Source organism: Heteronotia binoei, chromosome 2, assembly GCF_032191835.1.
Source record: "Heteronotia binoei isolate CCM8104 ecotype False Entrance Well chromosome 2, APGP_CSIRO_Hbin_v1, whole genome shotgun sequence".
Taxonomy (NCBI): domain Eukaryota; kingdom Metazoa; phylum Chordata; class Lepidosauria; order Squamata; family Gekkonidae; genus Heteronotia; species Heteronotia binoei.
This window is the reverse complement of record NC_083224.1, coordinates 7,867,321-7,885,264: the sequence shown is the minus strand read 5'-3', so window position 1 is coordinate 7,885,264 and position 17,944 is coordinate 7,867,321. Positions and strand designations below refer to the sequence as shown.

The 17,944-nt window shown below is 50.8% G+C and overlaps 1 protein-coding gene across 1 annotated transcript in view; it reads left to right on the top strand.

Moving 5' to 3' along the window:
• The window catches only part of TTLL9 (tubulin tyrosine ligase like 9), an 88,999-nt gene that overhangs the window by 60,523 nt on the left and 10,532 nt on the right, over positions 1-17,944 (top strand). Inside the window, exons 6-10 of the mRNA XM_060233183.1 lie at positions 6,574-6,642; positions 13,385-13,475; positions 15,074-15,114; positions 15,204-15,291; positions 16,395-16,453. Coding sequence (XP_060089166.1) covers positions 6,574-6,642; positions 13,385-13,475; positions 15,074-15,114; positions 15,204-15,291; positions 16,395-16,453 — 348 coding nt within the window. The remainder of the gene's footprint in view (positions 1-6,573; positions 6,643-13,384; positions 13,476-15,073; positions 15,115-15,203; positions 15,292-16,394; positions 16,454-17,944) is intronic.

The following is a 17,944-nucleotide window of genomic DNA, read 5'->3' as shown; positions in this document are numbered from 1 at the left end:
GTAGGCGTGAAGAACCTCCGCTTGAGACCCTGGAGAGTCGCTGCCAGTCTGAGTAGACAAGACTGACTTTGATGGACCGAGGGTCTGATCCAGTAGAAGGCGTCTTCATATGTTCAGGGGAGGGATGGTGGCTCCGTGGTAGAGCATGTGCTTGGTAAGCAGAAGGTCCCAGGTTCAATCCCCGGCATCTCCAATTCAAAAGGGCCCAGGCAAGTAGGCGTGAAAAACCTCAGCTTGAGACCCTGGAGAGCTGCTGCCAGTCTGAGAAGACAACATAAGAACATAAGAGAAGCCATGTTAGATCAGGGCAATGGCCCATCCAGTCCAACACTCTGTGTCACACAGTGGCCAAAAAAAAATTATATATATATTAATATATATATATATATATATATATATATATATATATATATATATATATATATATATATATATATATATATATATATATATATATATATTAATATATATACACACACACACACACACACACACACTATGGCTAATAGCCACTGATGGACCTGTGCTCCATATTTTTATCCAAACCCCTCTTGAAGGTGGCTATGCTTGTGGCCGCCACCACCTCCTGTGGCAGTGAATTCCACATGTTAATCACCCTTTGGGTGAAGAAGTACTTCCTTTTATCCGTTTTAACCTGTCTGCTCAGCAATTTCATCGAACGCCCACGAGTCAGACAAGACTGACTTTGATGGACCGAGGGTCTGATTCAGTAGAAGGCAGCTCCATATGTTCATATGTTCCTTGGGGGGGGGGGGGCTCCCATCCATACTTACGGGGCTGACCATACTTAACTTCCAAGAGCTGAGAAAATTGGGCTTGTCTTTGCTACAAAGCACAGCTGGGCTCAGTGAAGCACTGTTTTTGACTGCTTTCTAGCCTGCCCGTACTCAAAAGATGACACCGACTGCCATGATTTACAGTTCTGAAAAGGCAGCCCCCCCCCTTAGAAACTTTCCCTGACTCTCCTTGCAAAAACAATGGGAACTTTGGCCTGAAACGGGGAAGAGATAGACAGCCCGGTAATGCACGGCGCCATAAAGATTTTACCAGCCATCCTCGGGGACCGCCAGTGTAACTCACCCGTGGCCTTGCCACTCATGAGTAATGCCACCCTCCCATATCCCTGCCTGTAAAACTTTTATACCCCAGCACACCATCAAGCATTCGCTTTTATGTCGCTAAATAAAACAGCATCGTCAGCCTTGGAAATGCAGCTGGGAAAAGGCGGGAGGATAACGGCGTTCCTCTGAGCTGCAATGGAGAAATCTGTGGGCGCCAAAGCGACAGAAATCCAAGAAGAAGAAGAAGAAGACTGCAGATTTATACCCCGTCCTTCTCTCTAAATCAGAGACTCGGAGCAGCTCACAATCTCCTATCTCTTCTCCCCCCACAACAGACACCTGGTGAGGTGGGTGGGGCTGAGAGAGCTCTCCCAGCAGCTACCCTTTCAAGGACAACCTCTGCCAGAGCCAAGGTTGACCCAAGACCATTCCAGCAGGTGCAGGTGGAGGAGTGGGGAATCAAACCCGGTTCTCCCAGATAAGAGAGCTATGGCTGACCCAAGGCCATTCCAGCAGGTGCAGGTGGAGAAGTGGGGAATCAAACCCCGTTCTCCCAGATAAGAGAGCCATGGCCGACTCAAGGCCATTCCAACAGGTGCAGGTGGAGGAGTGGGGGATCAAACCCCGTTCTCCCAGATAACAGCTATGGCTGACCCAAGGCCATTCCAGCAGGTGCAGGTGGAGGAGTGGGGAATCAAACCCCGTTCTCCCAGATAAGAGAACTCTGGCTGACCCAAGGCCATTCCAGCTGCTGCAAGTGGAGGAGTGGGGAATCAAACCCGGTTCTCCCAGATAAGAGAACTCTGGCTGACCCAAGGCCATTCCAGCAGTTGCAAGTGGAGGAGTGGGGAATCAAACCCCGTTCTCCCAGATAAGAGTCCGCATACTTAACCATTACACCAAACTGGCTCTTGCGAGGGGGGGAGGCCTCAGAGTTACCCCATGAAGCTGCCTTCTACTGAACCAGACCCTCAGTCTATCAAGATCAGTGTTGTCTACTCAGACTGGCATCGGCTCTTCAGGGTCTCAGGCAGAGGTCAGTAGTGGTGAAGTGTGCGGAATCTGATCTGGGAGAACCGGGTTTGATTCCCCACTATTCCACTTGCAGCTGCTGGAATGGCCTCGGGTCAGCCGTAGCTCTCTTATCTGGGAGAACCGGGTTTGATTCCCCACTCCTCCACCTGCACCTGCTGGAATGGCCTTGGGTCAGCCAGAGCTCTCTTATCTGGGAGAACCGGGTTTGATTCCCCACTCCTCCACTTGCAGCTGCTAGAATGGCCTTGGGTCAGACAGAGCTCTCTTATCTGGGAGAACCGGGTTTGATTCCCCACTCCTCCACCTGCACCTGCTGGAATGGCCTTGGGTCAGCCATAGCTCTCTTATCTGGGAGAACCGGGTTTGATTCCCCACTCCTCCACCTGCTGCTGCTGGAATGGCCTTGGGTCAGCCAGAGCTCTCTTATCTGGGAGAACCGGGTTAGATTCCCCACTCCTCCACTTGCAGCTGCTGGAATGGCCTTGGGTCAGCCAGAGCTCTCTTATCTGGGAGAACTGGGTTTGATTCCCCACTCCTCCCCTTGCAGCTGCTGGAATGGCCTTGGGTCAGCCAGAGCTCTCTTATCTGGGAGAACCGGGTTTGATTCCCCACTCCTTCCCTTGCAGCTGCTGGAATGGCCTTGGGTCAGCCAGAGCTCTCTTATCTGGGAGAACCAGGTTTGATTCCCCACTCCTCCACTCGCACCTGCTGGAATGGCCTTGCGTCAGCCATAGCTCTCTTATCTGGGAGAACCGGGTTTGATTCCCCACTCCTCCACTTGCAGCTGCTGGAATGGCCTTGGGTCAGCCAGAGCTCTCTTATCTGGGAGAACCGGGTTTGATTCCCCACTCCTTCCCTTGCAGCTGCTGGAATGGCCTTGGGTCAGCCAGAGCTCTCTTATCTGGGAGAACCGGGTTTGATTCCCCACTCCTCCACTTGCACCTGCTGCAATGGCCTTGGGTCAGCCAGAGCTCTCTTATCTGGGAGAACCGGGTTTGATTCCCCACTCCTCCACTTGCAGCTGCTGGAATGGCCTTGGGTCAGCCAGAGCTCTCTTATCTGGGAGAACCGGTTTGATTCCCCACTCCTCCACTTGCAGGTGCTGGAATGGCCTTGGGTCAGCCAGAGCTCTCTTATCTGGGAGAACTGGGTTTGATTCCCCACTCCTCCCCTTGCAGCTGCTGGAATGGCCTTGGGTCAGCCAGAGCTCTCTTATCTGGGAGAACCGGGTTTGATTCCCCACTCCTTCCCTTGCAGCTGCTGGAGTGGCCTTGGGTCAGCCAGAGCTCTCTTATCTGGGAGAACCGGGTTTGATTCCCCACTCCTCCACTTGCACCTGCTGGAGTGGCCTTGAGAGAGCCAGAGCTCTCTTATCTGGGAGAACCAGGTTTGATTCCCCACTCCTCCACTCGCACCTGCTGGAATGGCCTTGGGTCAGCCAGAGCTCTCTTATCTGGGAGAACTGGGTTTGATTCCCCACTCCTCCCCTTGCAGCTGCTGGAATGGCCTTGGGTCAGCCGAGCTCTCTTATCTGGGAGAACCGGGTTTGATTCCCCACTCCTCCACTTGCACCTGCTAGCATGGCCTTGGGTCAGCCAAAGCTCTCTTATCTGGGAGAACCGGGTTTGATTCCCCACTCCTCCACCCGCACCTGCTGGAATGGCCTTGGGTCAGCCAGAGCTATCACAGAGGTTGTCCTTAAAAGGGCAGCTGCTGTGAGAGCTCTCTCAGCCCCACCCACCTCACAGGGTGTCTGTTGTGAGGGAGGAAGATAAGGGAGATGGTGAGCCGCTCTGATGCAGAGAGAAAGGCAGGGTATAAACCTACGGTTTTCTTCTTCTGCAGTCTCCTAGGTTCCCTCTCTTTTTCACCCTGACTCAAGATTGAGCCTCTGGCCTTCAATATAGATAAGGATTGTATTTCTTTAGCGTGTGTTTATGGCGCCGCAGACAAGTTTACTATTGCCTTGGCAAAGCAGCATCAAACACACGCAAAATATTTCCTGCTAGGTGCGGGGACTGAAGGGGATGGCGGGGGGGGGAGCGTAATGGTTTCCATGAGATTTGATTGGTAGGGCCAGTAACCCTTGGGCCCACCCCCTCGCAGCGGGCCCAGCAGGGATTGCACGTCCCTGGTTCTGGTTCAAATCCGCCCCTCCTCCGTGGCCCCACCTATACTATAGTGGGTTTAAAGCATTGCAGAGACGAGATCGTAGTGAGGACAGCTCTTTATCAGCGGCAGCCTGCTGATGGCTGCTTAAGAACATAAGAGAAGCCCTGTTGGATCAGGCCAGTGGCCCTTCCAGTCCAACGCTCTGTGTCACATAAGAACATAAGAGAAGCCATGTTGGATCAGGCCAGTGGCCCCTCCAGTCCAACATTCTGTGTCACATAAGAACATAAGAGAAGCCCTGTTGGATCAGGCCAGTGGCCCTTCCAGTCCAACACTCTGTGTCACATAAGAACATAAGATAAGCCATGTTGGATCAGGCCAATGGCCCCTCCAGTCCAACACTCTGTGTCACATAAGAACATAAGAGAAGCCATGTTGGATCAGGCCAGTGGCCCCTCCAGTCCAACACTCTGTGTCACATAAGAACATAAGAGAAGCCATGTTGGATCAGGCCAATGGCCCCTTCAGTCCAACACTCTGTGTCACATAAGAACATAAGAGAAGCCATGTTGGATCAGGCCAATGGCCCCTCCAGTCCAACACTCTGTGTCACATAAGAACATAAGAGAAGCCATGTTGGATCAGGCCAATGGCCCCTTCAGTCCAACACTCTGTGTCACATAAGAACATAAGAGAAGCCCTGTTGGATCAGGCCAGTGGCCCCTCCAGTCCAACACTCTGTGTCACATAAGAACATAAGAGAAGCCCTGTTGGATCAGGCCAGTGGCCCCTCCAGTCCAACACTCTGTGTCACATAAGAACATAAGAGAAGCTCTGTTGGATCAGGCCAATGGCCCCTCCAGTCCAACACTCTGTGTCACATAAGAACATAAGAGAAGCCCTGTTGGATCAGGCCAGTGGCCCATCCTGTCCAACATTCTGTGTCACATAAGAACATGAGAGAAGCCCTGTTGGATCAGGCCAATGGCCCATCCTGTCCAACATTCTGTGTCACATAAGAACATAAGAGAAGCTCTGTTGGATCAGGCCAGTGGCCCATCCTGTCCAACATTCTGTGTCACATAAGAACATGAGAGAAGCCCTGTTGGATCAGGCCAATGGCCCATCCTGTCCAACATTCTGTGTCACATAAGAACATAAGAGAAGCTCTGTTGGATCAGGCCAATGACCCCTCCAGTCCAACACTCTGTGTCACATAAGAACATGAGAGAAGCCCTGTTAGATCAGGCCAATGGCCCATCCTGTCCAACATTCTGTGTCACATAAGAACATAAGAGAAGCCCTGTTGGATCAGGCCAATGGCCCCTCCAGTCCAACACTCTGTGTCACATAAGAACATAAGAGAAGCCCTGTTGAATCAGGCCAGTGGCCCATCCAGTCCAACACTCTGAGTCCCATAAGAACATAAGAGAAGCCCTGTTGGATCAGGCCAGCGGCCCCTCCAGTCCAACACTCTGTGTCACATAAGAACATAAGAGAAGCTCTGTTGGATCAGGCTGATTGCCCCTCCAGTCCAACACTCTGTGTCACATAAGAACATAAGAGAAGCCCTGTTGGATCAGGCCAATGGCCCCTCCAGTCCAACATTCTGTGTCACACAGTGGCCAATATATGTGTGTGTGTATATATACACACACACATATATGCATACATACATATACACACATACATATATACTGTGGCTAATAGCCACTGATGGACCTGTGCTCCATATTTTTATCTAAACCCTTCTTGAAGGTGGCTATACTTGTGGCCACCACCACCTCCTGCGGCAGTGAATTCCACATGTTAATCACCCTTAGGGTGAAGAAGTACTTCCTTTTATCCGTTCTAACCTGTCTCTGATTCTCATTCAAACATCTGAGGTTCCTGTCTTGTGGCTCTCAAACATCTGATATTTATTCTCTGTGGCTCTTTCATTAAGCAAGTTTGGCCACCCCTGTTAGAGAGCAACGTGATTTTTTTGGGGGGTGGGGTGGTGGTGGTGAAAGCATTTGTGCTGAAAGATCTGCACAGGTTACCCATCTGTTTTGAGACACAGTACAATGTGCTGGTTCTACCTCTGACGCTAGGTTTGCCAGCTCTGGTTCGGGAAATACCTGGCGATTTTTTTGGGGGGGGTGGGGGTGGGCCCTAAGGAGTGGTGGGTTTGGGGAGGAGAGGGACTTGCCTAGGCGGATCCTGCATCGAGAAGGGCGGACTAGACTGCCTCTGTGGCTCCTTCCAACTCTGTGATTCTTTCAAAGCTCAAAGCCTCTGTTGTCCTTTGCTGGGTGGTGCCGGTGACTGAGAACGAGTAACCCTTTCCTCTTCCCTCCTGTAGGTCGCCAGGTCTCAAGGGAAAGGCATCTTTCTCTTCCGGAAGCTCAAGGATGTGATTGATTGGAGGAAGGTGAGGTGCCTCCTTCTTCTCACCTCTCAGCTTGGGTGAGCATCAGCTGCTCGAGGCTGATGCCCCGTTCTCTCCCTCCTCTTCTCGGCTAGCCATGGCAGGGGGTTAAGGGTGGGTGGGTCGACTCACCCGAAGTCGGGGGGGGGGGTGATGGTGGCCCTAATACCTTACGGTCTTTTCCAGGGGTCGTTTTGTAGAAAAATAGGTGGCGGAGACCATTAGCATAACTCATTCGCATACGCTGCCCACTCCCCCGGGCAAAAGCAACCCGATACGAGAAAGGAGAGCCCCGGGTGAGCGAGGCCTGCTTAGGCTGGCTAGAGATCCAGCCAGCCCGAGCAGGCCTCACTCGCCTGGGGCTCTCCTGGGCTGCCTCCTCCCCCACCCGTCAAAAGGCCAGCAAGCCACCCATATCATGAAAATCACATCGGAAGTGGGAAAAGGGTAGCGTGGGCTTCACCAGGGTTTAACGAGGGCTGCTAAAGGCGTGACAAAGCCCCTTGTGTCTGGCTGGCTGCCCGGTCTCCTCATCCAGGGATTGTTATGCAGCTGCCCCTGCTGTTCAATGGACAAGGTAGGTGGGGAGGAGGAGGGGGAACCCTCAGAAAGGTTCAGGAGCTGTGCTTCTGTGAGCTCCTGCTGAATCCGAGGCGTGGTCTTTTCTAGCCATGTATCATGGCTTCCTCCAGGAAAACGAAAATGTACTGGGTTGGAAGCATGAGGATGCCAGGAGATAGTGAATTCAGCTCTTTATTCAGTGATTCAGCATAGTAAGGTAAAAACAGAACTGAATTGCAGGGCCGATGGCCCCGCTTATATGCATGCAAATAACCCCACCCCAAAACCCATTACATAAGAACATAAGAGAAGCCCTGTGGGATCAGGCCAGTGGCCCCTCCAGTCCAACACTCTGTGTCACATAAGAACATAAGAGAAGCCCTGTTGGATCAGGCCAATGGCCCCTCCAGTCCAACACTCTGTGTCACATAAGAACATAAGAGAAGCCCTGTTGGATCAGGCCAATGGCCCCTCCAGTCCAACACTCTGTGTCACATAAGAACATAAGAGAAGCCCTGTGGGATCAGGCCAGTGGCCCCTCCAGTCCAACACTCTGTGTCACATAAGAACATAAGAGAAGCCCTGTTGGATCAGGCCAATGGCCCCTCCAGTCCAACACTCTGTGTCACGCAGTGGTCAATATATGTGTGAGTGTGTGTGCATATACACACACACACACACATATATTCACACTATGACTAATAGCCACTGATGGACCTCTGCTCCATATTTTTATCTAACCCCCTCTTGAAGCTGGCTATGCTTGTAGCCACCACCAACTCCTGTGTGGTGAATTCCACGTGTTTATCACCCTTTGGGTGAAGAAGTACTTCCTTTTATTCATTCTAACCCGACTGCTCAGTAATTTAATTAAATGCCCACGAGTTCTTGTATTGTGAAAAAGGGAGAAAAGGATTTCTTTCTTTACTTTCTCCATCCCATGCATAATCTTGTCAACCTCTATCATGTCACCCCTCAGTCGACGTTTCTCCAAGCTAAAGAGTCCCAAGCGTTTCAACCTTTCTTCATAGGGAAAGTGCTCCAGCCCTTTAATCATTCTAGTTGCCCTTCTCTGCACCTTCTCCAATGCTATAATATCCTTTTTGAGGTGCGGCGACCAGAACTGCACACAGTACTCCAAATGAGACCGCACCATCAATTTATACAGGGGCAGTATGATACTGGCTGATCTGTTTTCAATCCCCTTCCTAATAATTCCCAGCATGGCGTTGGCCTTTTTTTATTGCAATCGCACGCCGTCTCAACATTTTCATTTTCAAACCACTCTAGGCTAACAGCTGGCCGAAGGATCCCTGATGGGCCTCCTTCCTGCATCCGGGTGACTCTTGTTCTGGGCTCTCCAGCTCAGCCAAGTCTCTGCTGGCCCTAAGGCCAACTCCAGTCCCAATACATAACAGAAACACAGACATTCCCTTCTTGGGAGTTTCAGCAGAATGCCATGGCTTCTGCCACCGGTGATATTGGAGAAGCGGGAACTGTAATAGCGCATGCCCTAGCTGGGACTTGGCTTTATTTTGGATCCTGCAGAAGTCGCCGGTGGTCCTAGCAGAGCAGGCCATACAGTCCGTTCCCACCCTGACCTCAAGGGAATGGTCATCGGACCACGTCGAGGCCATGAGAGATCTCCATAGTTGGGGTTTGGAACGGAGCTTCTGCCAGGTCACGGAGGCTGATGGGCATGGATTGATGTGGGGGTGGCTATCAAGTTAGATTTTCGTCCAGTAGCAGTGGGAGAGACCAGAGAGATTTCCAGAGTATACGTTTCAAGAGTCGAAGCTCTGCTTTTAACTGTCTAGTGTGGCTTTTTTTTGGTGACAGCCAGTTTGGTGTAGTGGTTAAGTGCGTGGACTCTTATCTGGGAGAACCGGGTTTGATTCCCCACTCCTCCACTTGCAGCTGCTGGAACGGCCTTGGGTCAGCCATAGCTCTCTTATCTGGGAGAACCGGGTTTGATTCCCCCACTCCTCCACTTGCAGCTGCTGGAACGGCCTTGGGTCAGCCAGAGCTCTCCTATCTGGGAGAACCGGGTTTGATTCCCCACTCCTCCACTTGCAGCTGCTGGAACGGCCTTGGGTCAGCCAGAGCTCTCCTATCTGGGAGAACCGGGTTTGATTCCCCACTCCTCCACTTGCAGCTGCTGGAATGGCCTTGGGTCAGCCATAGCTCTCTTATCTGGGAGAACCGGGTTTGATTCCCCACTCCTCCCCTTGCAGCTGCTGGCATGGCCTTGGGTCAGCCATAGCTCTCTTATCTGGGAGAACCGGGTTTGATTCCCTACTCCTCCCCTTGCAGCTGCTGGCATGGTCTTGGGTCAGCCATAGCTCTCTTATCTGGGAGAACCGGGTTTGATTCCCCCACTCCTCCACTTGCAGCTGCTGGAACGGCGTTGGGTCAGCCATAGCTCTCTTATCTGGGAGAACCAGGTTTCATTCCCCACTCCTCCACTTGCAGCTGCTGGAACTGCCTTGGGTCAGCCATAGCTTTCTGTAGGAGTTGTCCTTGAAAGGGCAGCTTCTGTCAGAGCTCTCTCAGCCTCACCCACCTCACAGGGTCTCTGTTGTGGGGAGGGGGATGGAAGGTAATGGAGACTGGGACCACTCTGAGATTCAGAGTATAGGCAGGATATAAATCCGATGTCGTCTTCTTTTATTTTTTGGCTTGCAGAGTTTCTTTGCATTACAGAGTTGTATGTGCTCCTTGTTTGTGGACTTCTCCAAGTCTGGATTGAGGAAAACAGGCCTGCATTTGGATTAGACCCTTCTACCCCCTAGCCTGTGAGCCAGTTTGGAGTAGTGGTTAAGTGTGTGAACTCTTATCTAGGACAACCGGGTTTGATTGCCCAGTCTTCCACCTGCACCTGCTGGAATGGCCTTGGGTCAGCCATAGCTCTCACAGAGTTGTCCTTGAAAGGGCAGCTTCTGGGAGAGCTCTTTCAGCCCCACCCACCTGACAGGGAATCTGTTGTGGGGGGGAGAAGATATAGGAGATTATAAGCCACTCTGAGTCTCTGATTCAGAGAGAAGGGTGGGGTATAAATCTGCAGTCTTCTTGTCTGGGAGAACCGGGTTTGGTTCCCCACTCCTCCACATGCAACTCCTGGAGTGAACTCGAGTCAGTCGCAAGTTCTCACAGAGCTGTTCCTCTCAAGAGCAGTTTCTGTCACAGCTCTCTCAGGCCCACCTGCCTCATAGTGTGTCTGAGACTCCTTTCGGTAGCCGCTCTGAGACTCCTTTGGGTAGTGTAGAGCAAGGTATAAATCCCATCTTCTTTTTCTCTAAGAATAGTAATAGCAAACCACAAAATGGCAACAGACATATTCCTGTAAGAGAAACCAGGCAGAGATGTCTTAAACAAATGAGCCAAGTGACAGAATGCAGGCTAAGGCCATGCTCTTCCCAGTGTCCACACTAAGTCTGATTTCAGGGGGAAGCCCCCTGCCATAGGGTTGCCAACCTCCAGGTGGGAGCTAGACGTCTCCAGGAATTATGACTGCCCTCCAGACTGTATCCATTGCTCCTTTATGACTTGTTTGCTTATTTCAGGGATACAATAGTCAAATAAATAAAATCAGTTTTCCACTTCTTCTGGAGAGAATCATAGAGTTGGAAGGGACCTCCAGGGTCATCTAGTCCAACCCCCTGCACAATGCAGGACCCACAAATACCTATCCCAAATTCACAGGATCTTCATCACTGTCAGATGGCCATCTAGCCTCTCTTGAAAAACCTCCAAGGAAGGAGAGCCCACTACCTCCTGAGGAAGCCTGTTCCACTGAGGAACCGCTCTAACGGTCAGGAAGTTCTTCCTAATGTTGAGCGGAAACTCTTTTGATTTAAATTCAACGCATTGGTTCTGGTCCTACCTTCTGGGACCACAGAAAACAATTCCACACCATCTTCTAGATAACAGCCCTTCAAGGATTTGAAGATGGTGATCATATCACCTCTCAGCCGCCTCCTCTCCAGACTAAACATGCCCAGCTCCTTCAACTTTTCCTCATAGTGTCCAGACCCATCACCATCTTTGTCGCCCTCCTCTGGACCCGTTCCAGCTTGTCTATATCCTTCATAAAATGTGGTGCCCAAACTGAACACAATACTCCAGGTGAGGTCTTACCAGAGCAGAGTAAAGCGATACCATCACATCACGTGATCTGGACACTATAATTCAGTTGATACAGCCCAAAATTGCATTTGCCTTTTTAGCCACCGCATCACACTGTTGACTCATGTTCAGCATATGATCCACCAAGACCCCTAGATCTTTTTTGCACATACTACTGCTAAGACAAGTCTCCCCCATTCTATAAACATGCATGGGATTTTTCCTACCGAAATGCAGAACTTTACATTTATCCCTGTTAAAATTCATTTTATTGGTTTTAGCCCAGTTTTCCAGCCTGTCAAGGTCATCCTGTATCCTGTTTCTGTCTTCTTCTGTGTTTGCAACCCCTCCCAATTTAGTATCATTGGCAAATTTAATAAGCATTCCCTCTATTCCTTCATCCAAATCATTGATAAAGATGTTGAACAAAACAGGTCCCAGGACAGATCCTTGAGGCACTCCACTTGTCACTCCTCTCCAAGAGGATGAGGAACCATTCACAAGCACTCTTTGGGTGCAAACTGTCAACCAGCTACAGATCCACCTAAAGGTAACAGGATCCAAACCACATTTTATCAACTTGTCAACAAGGATAGTAAGCGGCCCCGTGGCACAGAGTGGTAAAGCAGCAGTACTGCAGTACTGTGGTCTGAACTCTCTGCTCACAACCTGAGTTCGGTTCCGGCAGAAGCTGGATTCGGGTAGCTGGCCCAAGGTTGACTCAGCCTTCCATCCTTTCGAGGTGGGTAAAATGAGTCCCCAGCTTGCTGGAGGGAAAGTGTAGATGACTGGGGAAGGCAATGGCAAGCCACCCCGTAAAAAGTCTGCTGTGAAAACATTGTGAAAGCAACGTCACCCCAGAGTCGGAAACGACTGGTGCTTGCACAGGGGACCGTTCCTTTCCTTTCCAACAAGGCTATTATGTGGAACCTTATCAAAAGCCTTACTGAAATCAAGATAAATGACGTCTACAGCATTCCCCTGATCCAGCAAGGTAGTCACTTTCTCAAAAAAAGAGATCAGGTTAGTCTGACATGACATGTTCTTGAGAAAACCATGCTGGCTCTTAATAATCACATCCATTCTTTCTAAATGTTCCAGGACCGACTGTTTGATGATTTGTTCTAATACTTTTCCAGGTATAGACGTCAAACTGACGGGTTGGTAGTTACCCGGATCCTCTATTTTCCCCTTCTTGAAGATGGGGACAACATTTGCCCACCTCCAATCTTCCGGCACCTCTCCTGTTCTCCAAGAATTCTCAAAAATAATAGCCAGAGGCTCAGAAATTACATCCGCAAGCTCTTTTAGTACCCTTGGATGCAATTCATCTGGCCCTGAGGACTTAGTTTCATTTAAAGAAACTAGGTGTTTATGTACTACCCCTATGCTGATCCTAGGCTGGAACTTCATACCCTCCTTATATGTTCTGCTTTCGCCATGTTGAGACACCGTTTCCCTCTGAAGAGAAGACTGAGGAAAAGTAGGAATTGAGCAGTTCCGCCCTCTCTTCATTACCTGTTACAATTTCACTTTATTGCCCTCGCAATATCTTCTTTGAAAGGTAGACCGCCTGGCGTTATTCCCCACCGACCTCCCTCTTCTCCCTCATCCCCTCCCCCCGGGCTCCACCCCAAATTTCCATGTATTTCCAAACCGAGGGTTAGCAACCTGATCCACACACTATGAAATCAGACAGCATTTAGCAAGAACCAAGTTCTGGAGGGCCTTGGAAGAAGAAGACTGCAGATTTATTCCCCGCCCTTCCCTCTGAATCAGAGACTCGGAGCAGCTCACAGTGTCCTAGATCTTCTCCCTCCCACGACAGACGCCCTGTGAGGTGGGTGGGGCTGAGAGAGCTCTCCCAGAAGCTGCCCTTTCAAGGACAACTCCTACGAGAGCTATGGCTGACCCAAGGCCATGCCAGCAGCTGCAAGTGGGAGGGGAATCAAACCCGGTCCTCCCTGATAAGAGTCCAGGCGCTTAACCACTACACCAAACTGGCTGTCACCAAACTTGCTCTTCGCCAGCTAAGCAAGGCACACAATTCCTTCCACAGGACGGCGCCCGTCTCGACGACCAGAAAGAAGAGACTGCGGTGGAGAGTTACGTCGCTCAGCGCTACATCGAGAACCCGTACTTAATTGGGGGTGAGTCGCCTGCCTGCATCTTCCGGGGAGGGACGGTGGCTCAGGGGTAGAGCACCTGCTTGGTAAGCGGAAGGCCCCAGGTTCAATCCCCGGCATCTCCAAAAAAGGTTCCAGGCAAAAAGGCATGAAAAACCTCAGCTTGAGACCTTGGAGAGCCAGTCTGAGTAGCCAATACTGACTTTGATGGACCTTTGAGGTTCTGATTCAGTAGAAGGCAGCTTCATGGGGATGGGCTGTGGCTCAGTGGCAGCTCTGTTTGACACGCAGAAGGTCCCAGGTTCAATCCCCGGCATCTCCAACTAAAGAAGAAGAAGAAGATGATATTGGATTTATATTCCGCCCTTCACTCAGAAGAGTCTCAGAGCGGCTCACAATCTCCTTTACCTTCCTCCCCCACAACAAACACCTTGTGAAGTGGGTGGGGCTGGAGAGGTCTCTCACAGCATCTGCCCTTTCAAGGACAACCTCTGCCAGAGCTATGGCTGACCCAAGGCCATTCCAGCAGGTGCAAGTGGAAGAGTGGGGAATCAAACCCGGTTCTCCCAGATAAGAGTATGCACACTTAATCACTACACCAAACTGGCTCAGGCAAAGAGGGTCCAGGCAAAGAGGCGTGAAAAACCTCCGCTTGAGACCCTGGAGAGCCGCTGCCAGTCTGAGTGGACAAGACTGACTTTGATGGACCGAGGGTCTGATTCACTATAAGGCAGCTTCATATGTTCATATGTTCACCAGTGATTTTATGGGAGGGACAGTGGCTCAGTGGTAAAGCATCCGCTTGGTAAACAGGTCCCAGGTTCAATCCCCGGCATCTCTAACTGAAAAGGGTCCAGGCAAGTAGGTGTGAAAAACCTCCACTTGAGACCCTGGAGAGCCGCTGCCAGTCTGAGCAGACATGACTGTCTTTGATGGGCCGAGGGTCTGATTCACTATAAGGCAGCTTCATATGTTCATATCTCTAAGGGGAGGGACGGTGACTCAGTGGCAGAGCATCTGCTTGGGAAGCAGAAGGTCCCCGGTTCAATTTCCGGCATCTCCAACTCAAAAGGGTCCAGGCAAATAGGCATGAAAAACCTCAGCTTGAGACTCTGGAGAGCCGCTGCCAGTCTGAGTAGACAAGACTGACTTTGATGGACTGAGGGTCTGATTCAGTAAAAGGCAGCTTCATATGTTCATATATCTAAGGAGAGGGACGGTGGCTCAGTGGTAGAGTATCTTTTTGGTAAGCAGAAGGTCCCAAGTTCAGTCCCCAGCATCTCCAACTCAAAAGGGTCCAGGCAAGTAGGCGTGAAAAACCTCAGCTTGAGACCCTGGAGAGGAGGGGGGGGGTGGAGGCTCAGTGGTAGAGCATCTGCTTGGTAAGCAGAAGGTCCCAGGTTCAATCCCTGGCATCTCCAACTCAAGAGGGTCCAGGCAAGTAGGTGTGAAAAACCTCAGCTTGAGACCCTGGAGAGCAGGGGAGGGAGGGTGGCTCAGTGGTAGAGCATCTGCTTGGTAAGCAGCAGCTGCTGGAATGGCCTTGGGTCAGCCTGGACCCTCTTTGCCTGACCCCTGGGGCTTAGCGGCCCTATCTGAAGCTGTTTCTCTTTGGTGTGCAGGCCGAAAATTCGACTTGCGGGTGTACGTCCTGGTGATGTCGGTGAGTGAACGAGCAGCCCCCAGCCCACCCAGATGCCATGAAGAGCTTGGAGGCTCTTCCTTCTCACCCCCCGTTTCTTTTTCTCCTAGTACCTGCCGCTGAAAGCCTGGCTGTACCGGGATGGCTTTGCTCGCTTCTCCAACACGCGCTTCACTCTGAGTTCCATCGATGACCAGTGTATCCTGACCTGGCCTCACTCTCCGTGGTCCAGTGAGGAGCCCAGCACCTTTCCTGGTGGCTGCCGAGTGTTTTTAAACCGGGGCCTAAAGGGCTCTTCTTACAGGGCCTGATGTAAGCTCCAGGAGAATTGGCTACATCAGGGGTGTATGGCCTGATATGCAAAGGAGTTCCTTCTGCAAAAAAGCCCTGAATGTAACAGTGGGCAGGGCCTTTTGTAGCAGAAACAACTTTGCATATGAGGCCACACCCCCTGATGTAGCCAATCTCCTGGAGCTTAAAGCAGGCTCTGTACAAAGAACCCTGTAAGCCAGGGGTGGCCAACGGTAGCTCTCCAGATGCTTTTTGCCTACAACTCCCATCAGCCCCAGCCAGCATGGCCAATGGCTGGGGCTGATGGGAGTTGTAGGCAAAAAACATCTGGAGAGCTATCGTTGGCCACCCCTGCTGTAAGCGCTTAAGCTTATTATACCATTTATTTATACAGGGACATTATGATACTGGCTGATTTGTTTTCAGTTCTCTTCCTAATAATTCCCAGCATGGCGTTGGCCTTTTTTACTGCAGTAGCACACCGTCTCGACATTTTCGGTGAGTCATCCACCATGACCCTTCTTCCTTCTTCCCTCCCTTCCATCCTGTCTTGTGGCTCTCCAAATCTGACATTTATTCCATGTGGCTCTTACATTAAGTGAGTTTGGCCACCCAAAGTTAAAGTTGCTTTCTTTCCACCTCTCTCTCCTCCATCTTCCTTCCTTCCTCCCTTCCTTCCATCCTGTCTTGTGGCTCTCCAGATCTGACATTTATTCCATGTGGCTCTTACATTAAGTGAGTTCGGCCACCCAAAGTTAAAGTTGCTTTCTTTCCACCTCTCTCCCTTCCTTCCTTCTAGAAAGAGGATGAGATATGCCTGTCTGGGATTTATATTTCCAGGTGCAATACAGGGACGCCGTCACCCATTTTTCTTCTTTCTTCATGTGTCTTTCAGCAGCTGGAGGCGGTTGGGGGAATAAACTAACCGGAAGCTGAACCGGGTCGGGAGTGGGCGGGCGGTTTAGGGGCCAGGTTTGTCTTCCCGATGTGCAGTCCTTACCTCCTGCCAGATGTTCACCTGACAAACGTCGCCGTGCAGAAGACGGCCCCTGACTACGATCCTGAGAAGGTGAGCGGGGAGGATTCGGCAGGCCGGCAACCCCCAGGCCTCGGAGGAGCGGGTGTGGATGCTCTTGGCTTTGGGGCAGGTGTGGCTTGGCTAAGGGAGATCCTGTGTCACAATCTTGGTGGATGCAAGAAAAGCAATGAGTCCTGTAGCTCACGGTAAAGCCAGGCACGATGCGTCAAGGTCCACATATCTGGATTTGCGGCGGGATGTTCCTGCGGAAAACAAAAAGACCTTATCTACTTCCAGGAAGTCCTGACCATAGAGTTCTGGCAATTCCTAGAGCTACCTGGAAGTGACAAGGGGTAGCTTTAGCAACTGCTAGAAATTCTATGGTAATCTGCCGGGATGCTGCCCGCTCCTCCCACCATCCAGCAGTTGCCAAGCAAGACACCATCCGGATCTCATTGGTCCAATCACAACCCTGTTCCCCACTCCCACCCCGACTCTCCGCGCATTTATCGTTGAATTCATTTTAAAAATATTTTTATATATACCAGTTTTGAGCAGACTTCGAAGGATGGTGGAAGACAGGAGGGCCTGGCGTGACTTTGTCCGTGGGGTCGCAAAGAGTCGGGCTCGACTGTGCGACTGAACGACGACAACATATATATGCCGATAAAGGCTTGTCTTCTTCTTGATTTAATTCCTTTGTCTCTTGCCTTTCTCTCTGACGGGGACCCAAAGTGCTGACCTGGTTCTCCTCTCCTCCATTTCATCCTTGCTGCAACCCTGCGAGGTAGGCTAGGCCAAGACATCAGGGCTGGCCCGAGGTCACCCGAGCAGAGTTCGAGTCCAGCAGCACTTTTAAGACCATAGAAAAAAAAAGGGCCTCCCTGAGTTTAAGCAAGACTATAATAGAAGAAACGTCAGGGTGAAACTATGTTATAAAACATTTGTGTGATAGGGAAAACCCTCTTGGCCTCTACTTCAGAGTAGACTCTGCTCCTAAATCATCTAAGATGATCAGTGTAAATGTGCATCAAAGGCACCTTAATATTCTGAAGCTTCTACCTTTAAAAACACACTACACTATGAAACGCAAGAGTGCACGCAGCTACTTAGACATAACCTCTTTTCCCAAACAGTCTGTGTCACGACTCGGACCTTCAGGTAGAGACGGATGGCTGCTGATGTCTTGGCAGTTGGCCAGAGCGTTTGCAGCCGGCTGGGGCTCTTTCAAGGAGCAGCAGAAACGTTATCTTTCAGTCCTAATTAGTCAACACCATAAATCAGTCCGGTCGAATGCAGAGGGTCAAAAGCCAGAGGAAGCAAGCCGAATATAGTCAAAGTACCTAAGTCAGTCCACAGAGCAAAATCAGAGTCCAGTTCCAAGTCCAAGGTTCAAGCTGGGTCAGGAGCACACGGGTTCTCTCAGCAGGCAAGAGGGTGCGGGGCGGGGTCACGTCCGAGTAGGATCGTTCATTGCCAGCACAGTTTGCCCTAAGGCCAGGGTTACAGATATACTGTGCTGGCTTGTTACCTCGTTAGTAC